Source organism: Oncorhynchus masou, chromosome 2 (assembly GCF_036934945.1).
Source record: "Oncorhynchus masou masou isolate Uvic2021 chromosome 2, UVic_Omas_1.1, whole genome shotgun sequence".
Lineage (NCBI taxonomy): Eukaryota > Metazoa > Chordata > Actinopteri > Salmoniformes > Salmonidae > Oncorhynchus > Oncorhynchus masou.
In genome coordinates this window covers 12,795,045-12,809,860 of record NC_088213.1, presented here as the reverse complement: position 1 = coordinate 12,809,860, position 14,816 = coordinate 12,795,045, and the positions used below count along the sequence as shown (strand labels likewise).

At 42.8% G+C, this 14,816-nt stretch overlaps 1 protein-coding gene across 2 annotated transcripts; it reads right to left on the bottom strand.

Annotated features, from left to right (window-relative positions):
- Positions 1-86: 86 nt before the first annotated feature.
- On the bottom strand, positions 87-11,862 carry LOC135555371 (E3 ubiquitin-protein ligase AMFR-like). 2 transcript variants are annotated; one of them, XM_064987741.1, is made up of 14 exons: positions 11,693-11,862; positions 10,715-11,102; positions 10,514-10,606; positions 9,998-10,162; positions 8,703-8,855; positions 7,966-8,006; positions 6,247-6,379; positions 4,733-4,866; positions 4,376-4,486; positions 3,996-4,198; positions 3,699-3,805; positions 3,320-3,454; positions 2,915-3,105; positions 87-2,384 (listed from the first exon to the last, which is right to left on the bottom strand). In XM_064987741.1, the coding sequence occupies exons 2-14, from the start codon at positions 11,000-11,002 to the stop codon at positions 2,234-2,236; spliced, it is 1,905 nt and encodes a 634-aa protein (XP_064843813.1). In that variant the 5' UTR covers positions 11,003-11,102; positions 11,693-11,862; the 3' UTR covers positions 87-2,233. The 2 variants fall into 2 exon arrangements, with proteins under 2 accessions (XP_064843813.1, XP_064843820.1); XM_064987748.1 differs by lacking the exon at positions 11,693-11,862 and adding an exon at positions 11,544-11,668.
- Positions 11,863-14,816: the final 2,954 nt, after the last annotated feature.

Sequence of the window (14,816 nt, the reverse complement as noted above, 5' to 3'; positions counted from 1 at the left end):
CTAGAGCAGTGGTTCCCAACCTGGGGTATTAGGACCCCTAGGGGTACTTGGCCTATCCACAGGAAGCAAAGAAAAGCTAGTTTGGCTGTAGAGAAGCTCTGTTTATTATTGATCATTTGTTCATGTTACTTGAGCAGTTCTTACAAAAACTACATTATTTACACAATCAAACCATATATTCTTGATTTAGGCACAAAATATGAGGAAAGCTCAGTCCAAAAGATTAATTCATGTTTTTGATTAAGATTAAATATACAATGGTTACAAAAATAACCCCTTATGAATATAAAAATGACATGGATATGAAAATATGAGTTGATCAATAGCTTGAATCAATGAAAAACTGACTAGTGTATTTTGTTTTTGACAAGAAGTGCATCTCTGAAACACAGTTAGTAGAAACTTCTTACAATCCCACAGATGAAACAAGCTGAAAGAGACACAAAAATATGCACATCTCAAAGAAAGAAATCTGCATCATGTGGAAGTTCATGGGATCAATGTTCTTTGGGGTAAACGTAAACTAAAGCATTCCATTGTGAATCATGCATATCTACCACTCAACTTTAAAAAGCCTTGAGTTATCAAAGACATCCAACACATAGGCCTACATATCGTCTGCAAGAATCCAACACATAGGCCTACATATCATCTGCAAGAATCCAACACATAGGCCTACATATCATCTGCAAGAATCCAACACATAGGCCTACATATCATCTGCAAGAATCCAACACATAGGCCTACATATCGTCTGCAAGAATCCAACACATAGGCCTACATATTGTCTGCAAGAATCCAACACATAGGCCTACATATCGTCTGCAAGAATCCAACACATAGGCCTACATATCGTCTGCAAGAATCCAACACATAGGCCTACATATCGTCTGCAAGAATCCAACACATAGGCCTACATATCATCTGCAAGAATCCAACACATAGGCCTACATATCGTCTGCAAGAATCCAACACATAGGCCTACATATCGTCTGCAAGAATCCAACACATAGGCCTACATATCGTCTGCAAGAATCCAACACATAGGCCTACATATCGTCTGCAAGAATCCAAAACATAGGCCTACATATCATCTGCAAGAATGAACCTACCAGTACATGGAGTGCATGAATGGAGTGTGAGTGAGTGAATCAGATAGGTTCATCAGTATTCAAACCTCTACCCAACTCCTCTGAGCCCATACAGTCTTCTATACCTCTATCAATGGATGTTTAATACAGTGTAGGTATGCTTTGGGAAGTTTTAGAGGTATACAGACTGCAGATAGAAACCACTGGTTGACCTAGGAGGTCAGGGAGCCACTCTATAACTCTGTACTGGTGAGAGTTTTACTGTCTGTCAGGAGACAAAAATATTACGTCTTCCTATTTAGATAGTGTTCTTTCTTGGGTGGATATGTGACATTTAACACATTTACAACCAGGTCTCCACAACACCCAGAATTTAAACACTTCTACTCTCTCTCTGCAGCATTGTGGATAAAGTACATTCATATTTCGATGAGTGACATTAAGTGACATTCTCTTAATTAAAAATTTAAAAAAGCTTCACAATGTTTTAATCTATTAAACCTACTCTTAATTCACAGTTTTCACTCCATTCTTATAAAATAACATCAGTATGTTATCAACCAAACCCATGATATCAATAGCTCATTACAACACAAATATTTTTGTTGTTGAATAAAACCAATACAAACTATGTCCCACTCCATTACACTATGAGCTGTATGTAGCGACAGCACCTTAACAAACCTTAACTAACCTCAGCAGCATCCTCGGACTGTGACACCATGCTCTTTCCTTCCCCATCATGGCCAGTAAAGAGAATGGCAGGTAAGTCTAGTGAAGCTGGGGGGCTAGAGCTATGTGATGACAGGTGTGCACTTCAGAAACTCAGACAGACACACACCACTCCTTTAAAACGCTGGTGATCCATGTCCAATTAAGCCTCTGGTGCCTGGTGAAAGTTCAGAGGAGGCTGGTACCATTCCCAAGGCCCAGTTCTCATATCTCACTAGGGCAGCCTAAAACAGTGCAGCCAAAGCCCATGCTTCTTGTAACACTTTGTAATGTAATGTTTTTATTTAGGTAATTCCATTGATCATATAACGTAGAGCGCTCTTTCGGTGGAGGTGCCTCTTAGGTGGGACATGAGGAGTTTGATGGACACTCCAAGGGCATTAGGTGGGAGTTTACAGTCCAGTATAGTCTCAGGGAGCAGGGTCTGGTTGGCTCTGCATGCGTCTCTCTGCAGCTGCTGCCATGGTCCTGCGTCTCAGCATGGTCACGTCTGAGACAGGGGCGTCTTCCTCCAGAGTGGGCAGGTCCTCCTCGTCCTCTGGGCTCTTTCTCAAGTATCTCCTGTGGGGAAATGAATTAAGGTCAATGTGGGTTGTGTTCAGCAAACACGAAACAGAAGGAAATGCTCAGAAACAGAGAGTCGCAGCGAGAAACTGTCTGTACCAGTCCAATAAGAAACTTTCATTTTGCTAAACTTTTGCTGTGGTGTGTCATTATAAACATAACAGTGATCTCAGTCATTTAGTTACAATAGAGCTATTCTGCTACTGTAGTTACTCAGTAAAAGAGCCAGTGACTGAACCCTGACCGAACAGACAAGAAACCACCACCAAGACAGCAACAGGTGTTTGCTCTTATCTAAGAAGACTCTTATTTTGAAAAGATTGTCAGCTGAGGCCTGTTCAGGATGCCTGGTCACGTTGCAAAACATTCAGACAGAAATTGATTGCGTAATAAGATATGATTGTCTGCAAAGTTGAATAGGGTAGGCTATATATCTATCTGCAAACCTGGGAAGGTTTCCCCTCACTGAATACACCCGTTTCGTTTGACAGACTGGTCTAGTATTGCCGGTGGTGACAGTACAGTACCTGCGTGCCTGTTGCAGCAGCTCATCCTTCCTCTGTAGCAGCATCTTCTGTCTCTCCTCTGCAGACTTGGAGAAACGGCTCCCTCTGACCTCCAGGCTGTTCAGCTCTCTGGGAGCAGTATCCACCCCCCCACTGGCTCCTGCCCCCTCCTCTGGGCCTGGGTTCACCTGCACGGGGGAACGCTCAGCCGCCTGGAGGGGGAGAGGCAAGACATCTTTAATCAACACCAGTTAACACCACAGTATACACCTTTAAACACATTTGACTAGATCCTGAACTCATTCCCTCTCTTTTTCTGCCTAACCCTCAGAACAATCACACACAAGGGGAAAGTGTAGGCCTTCTGGGGTCTATATGTGGACCACCATGGCCAAAATACCCAATGAACTGAACTGGAGGACCTACCAGGGCAGGGAAGGGCACCACGATGCGTCCCTCCAGGATGTTGTCGGTGGTGACCTCCACAGAGCGGGTCAACTGCAGGTCCTGCAGCACCAAGTGGTAGGGAACCTGAGGAAACATCTCCTGGATCTGATGGGCCTGTGGGGAGTAGAACACTATGTTACCCAGCAGCCACCTCCATTCTAGTCAAGTCATATTGCTGCAATGAATACATTGAAAACAAAGCTGTTGATAAATGGCAGGTGTAAAAACAATCTTCAAAGCTCAGATGATGCTTGCGAGACATCTTGGAAGGATTAAACCTAGTCCAGGACTAAAAAACATGCTAAAAGGAGAATCCCCTGGTGTCCCGGGAGGGGATTAGAGTAAGGCTGTGACTCACCATGGTGTTGAGCTGAGAGTTGTTGGCCTGCTGAGCGATAGCCAGGATGTTAGTTGTGTGCATCACCTCTACTGAGAAACTAGGCAGCCAGCTGGCAATGCGGGAGCCTGGGAGGAGACATCACCACAATAATCACTACCTGAAATGTGCACGATAAGAAGTGTCTAACAGTGTGATGTCTGTCTATGTGACTATCAACATGTTATATGCCAGAACTCATCATCATCAACCATACTTAATAGAGTGGTCCATTCAGTGAGATCACCTGTGTTGTAAAACAAGTCTGTACGGCCTTACCATCAAAGTGGAAGAAGTGATTGTGTTGGTTGAGGTGTGGTCTGGCATCTGCAGCGGGGCCCCCAGGGCCCAGGTTGTTCTCCAGTGGGAGGCCAGTCCCCTGCTGCTGGCCTCTGGCCGGACCTCCATCACCACTGATGTTCAGGGACATCCTGCATGTTGGACACGACGTGTCCTGCTCCAGCCACGACCGCAGGCAGGAACTGAGGAATAGCAAACAGGAGCGTTAATGTACACAGATGCGTAGCAAACACAGGTACAGACAACACTCTTAGTGTCAATCAAAACATCACCAACATAATGCCACATTCAATCAAGTGTGAGGAAATAATGACTCCTGGGATTTTAGAGGTGCAAAGGTGGTTGGGTCAGTCTCTTACTTGTGGAAGAGGTGTCCGCAGGGCAGTTTACGTGCTGTCTGCATGGTGTCCCAGCAGATGGCACAGTCATCACTGTTGGCTACCAGCTCCTCGGCTGTGGCCACTGCAAACCTGAGAAGTACAGAGCATAACAAATCTATATCAACAACTGCACTAATCTCATAAATAGCTAACAGCTAGATAGCCCGTCATAAGAAAGCAGAGAGACTAGATTCACACAACACACACTGCTACAGCTTCATGCACTGAGTCTCAGCTAAGAGTGAAAGAACACCACCCATCACCTAATAAGTAACAGTAGGGATGTATTATATACAAGACAGTAAGAGTCATCAGTAGGCTGGTCAGTAGACAGACCTGGCCTCCATGTTGTTGATGACACGGAGGTAGTTCTTGTGGCGTCGGATGCGGCGCTGCACCTCATGGAACAGATACCTCAGCTGCATGAAGATCACCAGACTGGCCATGGACAGCCAGATATTACCAAAGAGCTGAGGGGAGATGGGAGTCAAACGTTAAAACTGCTCTAAGATATTACTAAAGAGCTGAGGGGAGAAAGGGGAGTCAAACGTTGAAACTGCTCTAAGATATTACCAAAGAGCTGAGGGGAGAAAGGGGAATCAAACGTTAAAACTGCTCTAAGATATTACCAAAGAGCTGAGGGGAGAAAGGGGAATCAAACGTTAAAACTGCTCTAAGATATTACCAAAGAGCTGAGGGGAGAAAGGGGAATCAAACGTTAAAACTGCTCTAAGATATTACCAAAGAGCTGAGGGGAGAAAGGGGAGTCAAACGTTAAAACTGCTCTAAGATATTACCAAAGAGCTGAGGGGAGAAAGGGGAGTCAAACGTTAAAACTGCTCTAAGATATTACCAAAGAGCTGAGGGGAGACCGGAGTCAAATGTTAAACACAGCTCTAAGATATTACCAAAAAGGGGAGCTGTCAAATGTTAAACACAGCTCTAAGATATTACCAAAGAGCTGAGGGGGGGAGTCAAATGTTAAACACAGCTCTAAGATATTACCAAAGAGCTGAGGGGAGACCGGAGTCAAATGTTAAACACAGCTCTAAGATATTACCAAAGAGCTGAGGGGAGACCGGAGTCAAATGTTAAACACAGCTCTAAGATATTACCAAAGAGCTGAGGGGAGACGGGGGAGTCAAATGTTAAACACAGCTCTAAGATATTACCAAAGAGCTGAGGGGAGACGGGGGAGTCAAATGTTAAACACAGCTCTAAGATATTACCAAAGGGCTGAGGGGAGACGGGGGAGTCAAATGTTAAACACAGCTCTAAGATATTACCAAAGAGCTGAGGGGAGACGGGGGAGTCAAATGTTAAACACAGCTCTAAAATATTACCAAAGAGCTGAGGGGAGACGGGGGGGAGACCAAAGAGCTGAGGGGAGACGGGGAGTCAAATGTTAAACACAGCTCTAAGATATTACCAAAGAGCTGAGAGGGCTCTAAGACCAAAGAGCTGAGGGGAGACCGGAGTCAAATGTTAAACATAGCTCTAAGATATTACCAAAGAGCTGAGGGGAGACCGGAGTCAAATGTTAAACACAGCTCTAAGATCAAACTCAACTTTCATCGAACTAAATACTGTGGTTCTCTCTCAATTCATCTTTCCTCGATTACTCTCATCATCTGAGAAGAGACAGCATGGACCTTCTCCTCCAATACAGTTGAGGAGGCGAAGAGATAGAATGCAAGGAATCCAAAGAAAGACAAATTGAGATAAAGCCCTTATTTTAAATTCAGGCTCGTTTAGTCAGCCATCTTGTGGGCCTCTTGGTGGTACTCTTACCCATTCAGTTAGTTCTCTTACTAATACCAGCCCGTAGTGCTCCCAGCTCTGTCACTCACCAGCATGTGAATGTGGTGCATAAGGTCCAGGGACAGCATAGACAGCTCCATGATGAAGTCAGTGTAGTAGACGTAGGAACCCTTACTCTCCCAGGTGCCTGGGTGGTTCAGATCCCACAGGTGAATGTTGTACCTGCAGAGAAACAGACTTAGTCAGAACCCTGCCCTGGTCACAATAATGCATTTTTGTTTGGACATTTTTGCACCTATGCTTTTGAATTGTACACACCACAAATCAAGCAAATTATAACATAAGTAGCTGTCACTAAGTGCTTATACAGAAACCCAGCCTAAAACCCTAAGAGCAAGCAATGCAGATATAGAAGCACAGTGGCTAGGAATAACTCCCTAGAAAGGCAGGAACCTTGGAAGAAACCTACGGTGGCAAGAAAAGGTATGTAACCCTTTGGAAATACCTGGATTTCTGCATAAATTGGTCATAGAATTTGATCTGCTCTTCATCTAGGTCACAACAATAGACAAGCACAGTCTGCATAAACTAATAGCACACAAACAATTACACGTTTTCATGTCTTTATTGAACACACCATGTAAACATTCACAGTACAGGGTTGAAAAAGTATGCAAACTCTTGGATTTAATAACTGTTTGACCCTCCTTTGGCAGCAATAACCTCAAACAAATGTTTTCTGTAGTTGCGGATCAGAACTGCACAATGGTCAGGAGAAATGTTGGACCATTCCTCTTTACAAAACTGTTTCAGTTCAGCAATATTGTTGGGATGTCTGGTGTGAACTGCTCTCGAGGTCATGCCACAGCATCTCAAATCGGGTTGAGGCCAGGACTCTGACTGGGCTACTCCAGAAGGCGTATTTTCTTCAGTTGTTGATTTACTTCTGTGTTTTGCGTCGTTGTCCTGTTGCATCACCCAACTTCTGTTGACCTTCAATTGGCAGGCAGATAGCCTAACATTCTCCTGCAAAATGTCTTGATAAACTTGGGAATTCATTTTTCCGTCAATGATAGCAAGCTGTCCAGGCCCTGAGGCAGCCCCAAACCATGATGCTCCCTCCAACATACTTTACAGTTTGGATGAGGTTGATGTTGGTGTGCTGTGCCATTTTTTCTCCACACATAGTGTTCCTTCCAAACAACTCAACTGTAGTTTCATCTGTCCACAGAATATTTTGCCAGTAGCGCTGTGGAACATCCAGGTGCACTTTTGCAAACTTCAGATGTGTAGCAATGTTTTTTTGGACAGCAGTGGCTTCTTCCGTGGTGTCCTCACATGAACACCATTCTTGTTAATTGTTTTAGGTATCGTAGACTCGCCGACAGAGATGTTAGCATGATCCAGAGATTTCTGTAAGTCTTTAGCTGACACTCTAAGATTCTTCTTTACCTCACTGAGCATTCTGCGCTGTGCTTTTGCAGTCATCTTTGCAGGACGGCCACTCCTCGGGAGAGTAGCAACAGTGCTGAACTTTCTCCATTTATAGACAATTTGTCTTACCGTGCGTGGACTGATGAACATCAAGGATTTTAGAGATACTTTTATAACCATTCCCAGCTTTATGCAAGTCAACAATTCTTAATCTTAGGTCTTCTGAGATCTCTTTCGTTCGAGGCATGGTTCACATCAGGCAATGCTTCTTGTGAATAGCAAACTCAATTTTTGTTTGCTGGTTCATTCTAGATCCGCTATGTCATCTGTGTTGCAGTGCAAGAGGGTCTGCATTCTGCAAGGAAGGGTCTTACCTCATGATGACATGTCCAGTCCGCACAGTAACCAGCAGACACTGAAAGACAGAGAAAGACTTAGGAATTATACATAAGTATTTTATACATCCTTTTTTTGTGGGAAACAAATGTAACTGATGACAATGACGTAATACTAATTTGTGACTGAGTAAACCTCCTTGTTACTGTAACTAACAATAAAACAACAACTGGAACAAACTCCTGCAGGATGGTAGTCCCAACTCCCAAGGAGGTTCAGCCAGCTCTGCTCTAGTCTACACCAATACTCTCCGCCCAATAGAGAGCAATAGTAAGGGGGTCTTTTTGTAGGCACTAACTCTGCCATGGTTCGTTGGAAAAAGTCTATGGGGAAATTAACAGAGTTTTCATAGGGTCTTTAGATAAATGCCTAAAATAAGGTCTGTGGTAAACACAGGCTTAGGAGATCTGATACGTTTTGTTCTATAAGAATCTTCATCAGCTAACGTCACCTTTTGAGAATTTTTTAACATTTACGTAATCAGAAAAAACACAAAGGTTTCATAATTCATAAAGGTCATGTTAACTGACTGATATTTTCTCATAGAACAAAATGTATAACATATCCTAAGTCTATGTTAACCTCAGACCTTATTTTCAGTGTCTATTCCAAAACCCTATTCTTTCCCCATAGGAATTTCTGAATGAACCAAAGGTAACTAATTTCCGTTTATTAGGACTACATGCTGGTGAGCTCTTTAGGGTTAGGTCCTCACCTCGGCAGCCATGAAGGAGAGGGTGTGCATGCCATGGGCAGCGCCCAGCAGACCACAGACCACAGCCAGACCACAGCAGCCCAGCAGCAGGGACACCAGCAGGGTAAGGACACGCACATGGCTGTTCATAGAAGTAGTGGGAGAGAAGGACAGCTGCAAGGGGGAACAGGTACACATTAACCTACTGTATACACTCATTCAGAAAGAGAGATTACTAATCACAGATGTAGACGGACACGCACACCTACATATAACTTGTACTTGCATACAAAGAGCGCCCGACACACAGAATAACAATTTAGGGGTGGTTGCAGACTTCATGGGTACTAGACTTTCAATAGACTTTCCCGTTGTGCATGTTTTTGGTCAAGAGGTAAGCTTTATCTGGGCAGTGTCACTGCAGCCCCATACTGTACTACTAACACATGCTCAAATAACATGTCTAGTGACACACAGCAATATTGACACAGGTACAGTGACACATACAGGCTTGTTATGCAGCCTTTCATCTAACTTTTACTGCAGACAGCAGCAACAAAGTACAGCATTACAACAGGTACCATGTCAGCTGATATGATAAGGGGAAAATCTAACAACCATTGATTTCAGACAAAGAGATGTCATTCTTCACAATATGGTGTGATGTTCTGTTTTCCTACAGCTACAGCACACTACCTAAATGTTCATCTTAGTTTTTTTGTAGTCCCCCACTCTGTAGTTTGAGTCAATGAAGTGACTGAAACATTAGCTAAACCTAAGACCCTGGCCTACATACATACAGCAAGAACTAGGCTTATTAATAGGTCTGGCCTGGACCGGAAAGAGACCCAGTCTATGGCAGTCACTGTGACTGAATGTATAGCCAACAGCGTCATATCACTGGCATCTAACATAAGTATATAAGTTTACAGTGTAAACAAGTCAACAAGGTCTCTCTCTACAGTACAGTGGGTGGGCCCATCTACATTTTGTAATTTCCTTATTTCAGTTTTTTAATCAGTGCTCTAATAAGTTGTCATGCATACTGCGTAATAGCACTTGTTACCCAATATAACTAGATTTAGAACATTTTTTTTAAATGAATTGAACCTTTATATCATGCCGTTACTCATAATTATTTAAAACTACTCATGACAAATGTTATATAGCTGTTATAAAGGCTTTATGAATGCATTCATAAAAACACCTACAGTAAAGTGTTAAGCTATCTTAAGATGAATGCACCAATGTAAGTCGCTCTGGATAAGAGCGTCTGCTAAATGACAAATGTACTGTTAGAGGTTGATGAGATGTACATATTCAAAGCGGTCCTTGCACAGCTGGACCATGAGGTGGAGGAAGACCAGAGCAGAGAACCACAGACACCACATGACCACCTCCTCCACCATCTGAACGTTCAGCACCCCGAAGATAAAGATGAACTTATAGAAGATGAAGTTCCAGAACTTGTCCTTAAGGTGCTGAGGAGAGAGAGGAGGGGAGTGGAGTAGAGAGGAGATGGGAAGAGAGAGGGGTGGAGAGAGGAGAGGTCAAGACATTAGAACATGGATGGAGTGGTCAGAGTACACTAATAGACTCAAACCACCAGTGTAGATTTCAAGGATAATATCTTGTTTTGTGGACTATTTGTGGACATTTCTACTATAGTTTACATAAACAGTTAGATGCCTAACCTTCAATAAGGTGACATGCCAAAAAGCAAACACTTGAGAAAACATGGAAGTACCATGTTGACATGTGAGTACACACAAGGCTTATCAAATTATCCCAAATATCAGTTATTAAGTTACCACCACAACTCCAAGCCTCACCTGCTTCTCACTGACTCGAAGGGGCCCAAAAACCATGCACTGGATCATCTTAGCAATTAACATCAGAGAACAGCAAGCTGTATTCACCAACACCTGAGGAGTAGAGAAGAGCAGACCTCTTAGCAACCATGTAACATCTAAGTAACATAACAACAATATTTGATGCTTGGCTGGGTTGAGCCTATCTTGAATAAGACTTACCCATACAAAGAGACTGTCGGTGACCAGGTACCACATAACAGTGGTCGCCAATTCTGTATCTGCACCCACAACATCATCGCTAGTCACATGTTCTAGGCCTAGGCCGCCTCTATTATCCCCTAATAAGGGTGCAGGTGGTGGAGGCTCGTCCATGTCTGGAACCCCGAACCCCTGTTCTGTCACAGTAGTGTAGGCGCTGAAGATGCTTCCAGCCAGCAGAGCCACACTCAGCGCTGTGTAGGTCTGCAGACTGGGCCAGGGAAACCTCTCCAGGAATAGCAGAGGCATTGGAATGTTAATGTTGGAGGTGTCTCACACACAATACTTGTGAAGTTAGGCCTAATAGGCTTGACACTGTTTTTCACCACACCTTAGCTCTGTCAACAACCTGCAGGGAAGGAAAACAAATTAGTAATGCTACTGTAGGTAATGTCAATGCATGGAACTAGCTAGTTAGTGTAACGGTAGTAAGCCTGCGCAACAAGCCCTTTGTCTAGTACTAGTTTCTAGTGTTGTTTCACTGGCCAGAGACAGTTGTAGAGTGCTAGCTGAGCAGCTGAACTTGCTAGTTAAGTTCATATTGTTATTAGCTAACTATCTACCTAGCCACCGCTATCAAAACAACGCCCGTTTTGGTCCTGCTAGACTAATGTTGCATGGAAGCTAGCTAGCTGTTAGCTACACGATTTGACAACTAGCTACCCAATGTTGTATAGTTCAAATAAAACAAACTCCTATAGGGGACCTGATATTGCTTATAAATGAGCACTTCAGCTTGCTGGCTGTCTAGTTTAAAAAAAGTCCAAGCTCTCTAGCTAGCTAACGTTACCTGTCCCAGAGTCTATCTGATGTTTCCGTACTCGGTAGAGGTTGCTAACTAGCTAGCATTAGCAACTAGCTAGTTAGCTAGCTGATGATTATGAAATACACCGAACCAGTCTGGTTAAAATTTGAGCAAAGACATTTCACTCAACTTACAAATTAATCAATTTGGCATTAACTAGCTAACTTCATGTCCAACATCCAATTTCCCCTTGTTGAGGTTGACAGTAGACTACGTTAAAATTCCCCGATCCGTGGTTATTGCTGCGTTCACACACTAGTCAGACCTAGGAAACTCGGAAATGTCCATCTTGCTAAGTCGTTGGCCGCGGCACGTGTATAACTTCAACCAGTTAGCAAGTCGGACGTTTCCGTGTTTCCTAGTGCCGTCTAGTGTGTGAACGCGGCATATGTTGACGACATCTTGTTTATTTCTCACAGGCTGGAGAAAAACAATCTATTCTGGAGACCCAGGACATGAAATTCTGAGCGTCATCACAGCAACTTTCAAAATAAAAGTCTATCAAGTGCAATGTTGTCCAGTAAAATCAGGGTTGGGGTGTAACTGATTACACGTAATCATTTTACATGTCTAATTAGGAAAAACAATTACTTGTAAATCGCTTACTTTACCAGCAAAAATATTGCAATCAGATTACAGATACTTTTGAACAACTAGATGATTACTTATTGGATTACTTTTTTATTCAGAAAGGATGTTTGCAAAAAAATACATTCTGACATCTTTCTGTTTTCTCAATGACTTTCAATTCAACATTTTTTTTAAAGTCCAAGATTAAGTTTGACACACCAAATGAGTTTGATGGATCATTTTATCTTTATTCTATTGACTCTTGAGGAAAAAGTGATCCAAAAGTAATGCAACTAGGATTACAGTTTTGGACAGTTAACTGTGAAAGTAATCAGATTATGTTCCTGAGTTTGTGTTATCCTAGTTACATTACTGATGACAAGTTTGTAATACATTACATTTAGAACGTAACCTACCCATCCAAAAAATCTAATAATAAAAAAATAAAAATTCATGACAAACCCTGTTTACAGCAGGTATAAAAGGTGCAGTCAAATGCTTATGCACTAGCTTCCTCAACAATACAGTAGAGTAATCAATAATAACAACGAAAAGAGTCAACCCTATGTCAAATAAAATGCTATTTTTCACGAGCGAAATACAACAAGCGTAGACTTTACCGTGAAATGCTCACTTGCAACAATGCAGAGTTAAAAAGTAAGAAAAAAAATTTGCTAAAGAAAAATAGTAACACAATAAATTAACAATAACGAGGCTACAGTATGTACAAGGAGTACCGGTACCGAGTCAATGTACAGGGGTACAAGGTTGTTGAGGTAATATGTACATGTAGGTGGGGTAAAAATGACTAGGCAATCAGGAGAGATAATACACAGAGTAGCAACAGTGCATGTGAAGAGTCAAAAAGTGTGAAAGTGTGTCTATGTGTGAGTGTGTGGTGTCAATATGCATGTGTGTGTGTGTTTGAGCGTATGTAGTGTGTGTGTGTATGTGTTGGAGTGTCAGTGTAGTATGTGTGGGTAGAGTCTACTGAGTGTGCGTAGAGCCAGTGCAAGAGAGTTAGGGCAAAAAAAGGGGTGGTGGAGGGGGGTCAATGTACAGTCATGGCCAAAGGTTTTGAGAATGACACAAATATTAATTTCCACAAAGTTTGCTGCTTCAGTATCTTTAGATTTTTTTTTGTCAGATATTACTATGGAATACTGAAGTATAATTACAAGCATTTCATAAGTGTCAAAGGCTTTTATTGACAATTACATGAAGTTGATGCAAAGAGTCAATATTTGCAGTGTTGACCCTTCTTTTTCAAGACCTCTGCAATCTGCCCTGGCATGCTGTCAACTTCTGGGCCACATCCTGACTGATGGTAGCCCATTCTTGCATAATCAATGCTTGGAGTTTGTCAGAATTTGTGGGTTTTCGTTTGTCCACCCGCCTTTTGAGGATTGACCACAAGTTCTCAATGGGAATAAGGTCTGGGGTGTTTCCTGGCCATGGACCCAAAATATCTATGTTTTGTTCCCTGAGCCACTTAGTTATCACTTTTGCCTTATGGCAAGGTGCTCCATCATGCTGTAAAAGGCATTGTTCGTCACCAAACTGTTCCTGGATGGTTGGGAGAAGTTGCTCTCAGAGGGTGTGTTGGTACCATTCTTTATTCATGGCTGTGTTCTAGGCAGAATTGTGAGTGAACCCACTCCCTTTGCTGAGAAGCAACACCACTTATGAATGGTCTCAGGATGCTTTACTGTTGGCATAACACAGGACTGGTGGTAGCGCTCAACTTGTCTTCTCCGGACAAGCTTTTTTCCGGATGCCCCAAACAATCGGAAAGGGGATTCATCAGAGAAAATGACTTTACCCCGGTCCTCAGCAGTCCAATCCCTGTACCTTTTGCAGAATATCAGTCTGTTCCTGATGTTTTTCCTGGAGAGAAGTGGCTTATTTGCTGCCCTTCTTGACACCAGGCCATCCTCCAAAGTCTTTGCCTCACTGTGCGTGCAGATTCTCACACCTGCCTGCCGCCATTCCTGAGCAAGCTCTATACTGGTGGTGCCCCGATCCGGCAGCTGAATCAACTTTAGGAGACGGTCCTGGCGCTTGCTGAACTTTCTTGGGCGCCCTGAAGCCTTCTTCACAGCAATTGAACCGCTCTCCTTGAAGTTCTTGATGATCCGATAAATGGTTGATTTAGGTGAAATCTTACTGGCAGCAATATCCTTGCCTGTGAAGCCCTTTTTGTGCAAAGCAATAATGACGGCACATGTTTCCTTGCAGGTTAGCATGATTGACAGAGGAAGAACAATGATTCCAAGCACCACCCTCCTTTTGAAGCTTCCAGTCTGTTATTCGAACTCAATCAGCATGACAGAGTGATCTCCAGCCATGTCCTCGTCAACACTGACACCTGAGTTAACGAGAGAATCACTGACATGATGTCAGCTGGTTCTTTTGTGGCCAGGCTGAAATGCAGTGGAAATGTTTTTGGGTGATTCAGTTCATTTGCATAGCAAAGAGGGACTTTGCAATGAATTGCAATTAATCTGATCACTCTTCATAACATTCTGCAGTATATGCAAATTGCCATCATACAAACTGAGACAGCAGACTTTGTGAAAATTAATATTTGTGTCATTCTCAAAACTTTTTGGCCACGACTGTAAAATGTGCCCAACACAATGCATTCATGCACTAAAAATAATTGTTATATAAACTGTAATGGGGAAG

Bases quoted from the DNA above. Each gene is read 5' to 3' on its own strand.
- LOC135555371 (XM_064987741.1), bottom strand. From the start codon at position 11,002: ATGCCTCTGCTATTCCTGGAGAGGTTTCCCTGGCCCAGTCTGCAGACC. The intron at 4,199-4,375 runs GTAAGAGACTGA...GCTATTCCTCAG, and splicing joins TGCGGACACCTCTTCCACAA to TTCCTGCCTGCGGTCGTGGC. The intron at 3,106-3,319 runs GTAGGTCCTCCA...CTCCCCCTCCAG, and splicing joins TGGTGCCCTTCCCTGCCCTG to GCGGCTGAGCGTTCCCCCGT.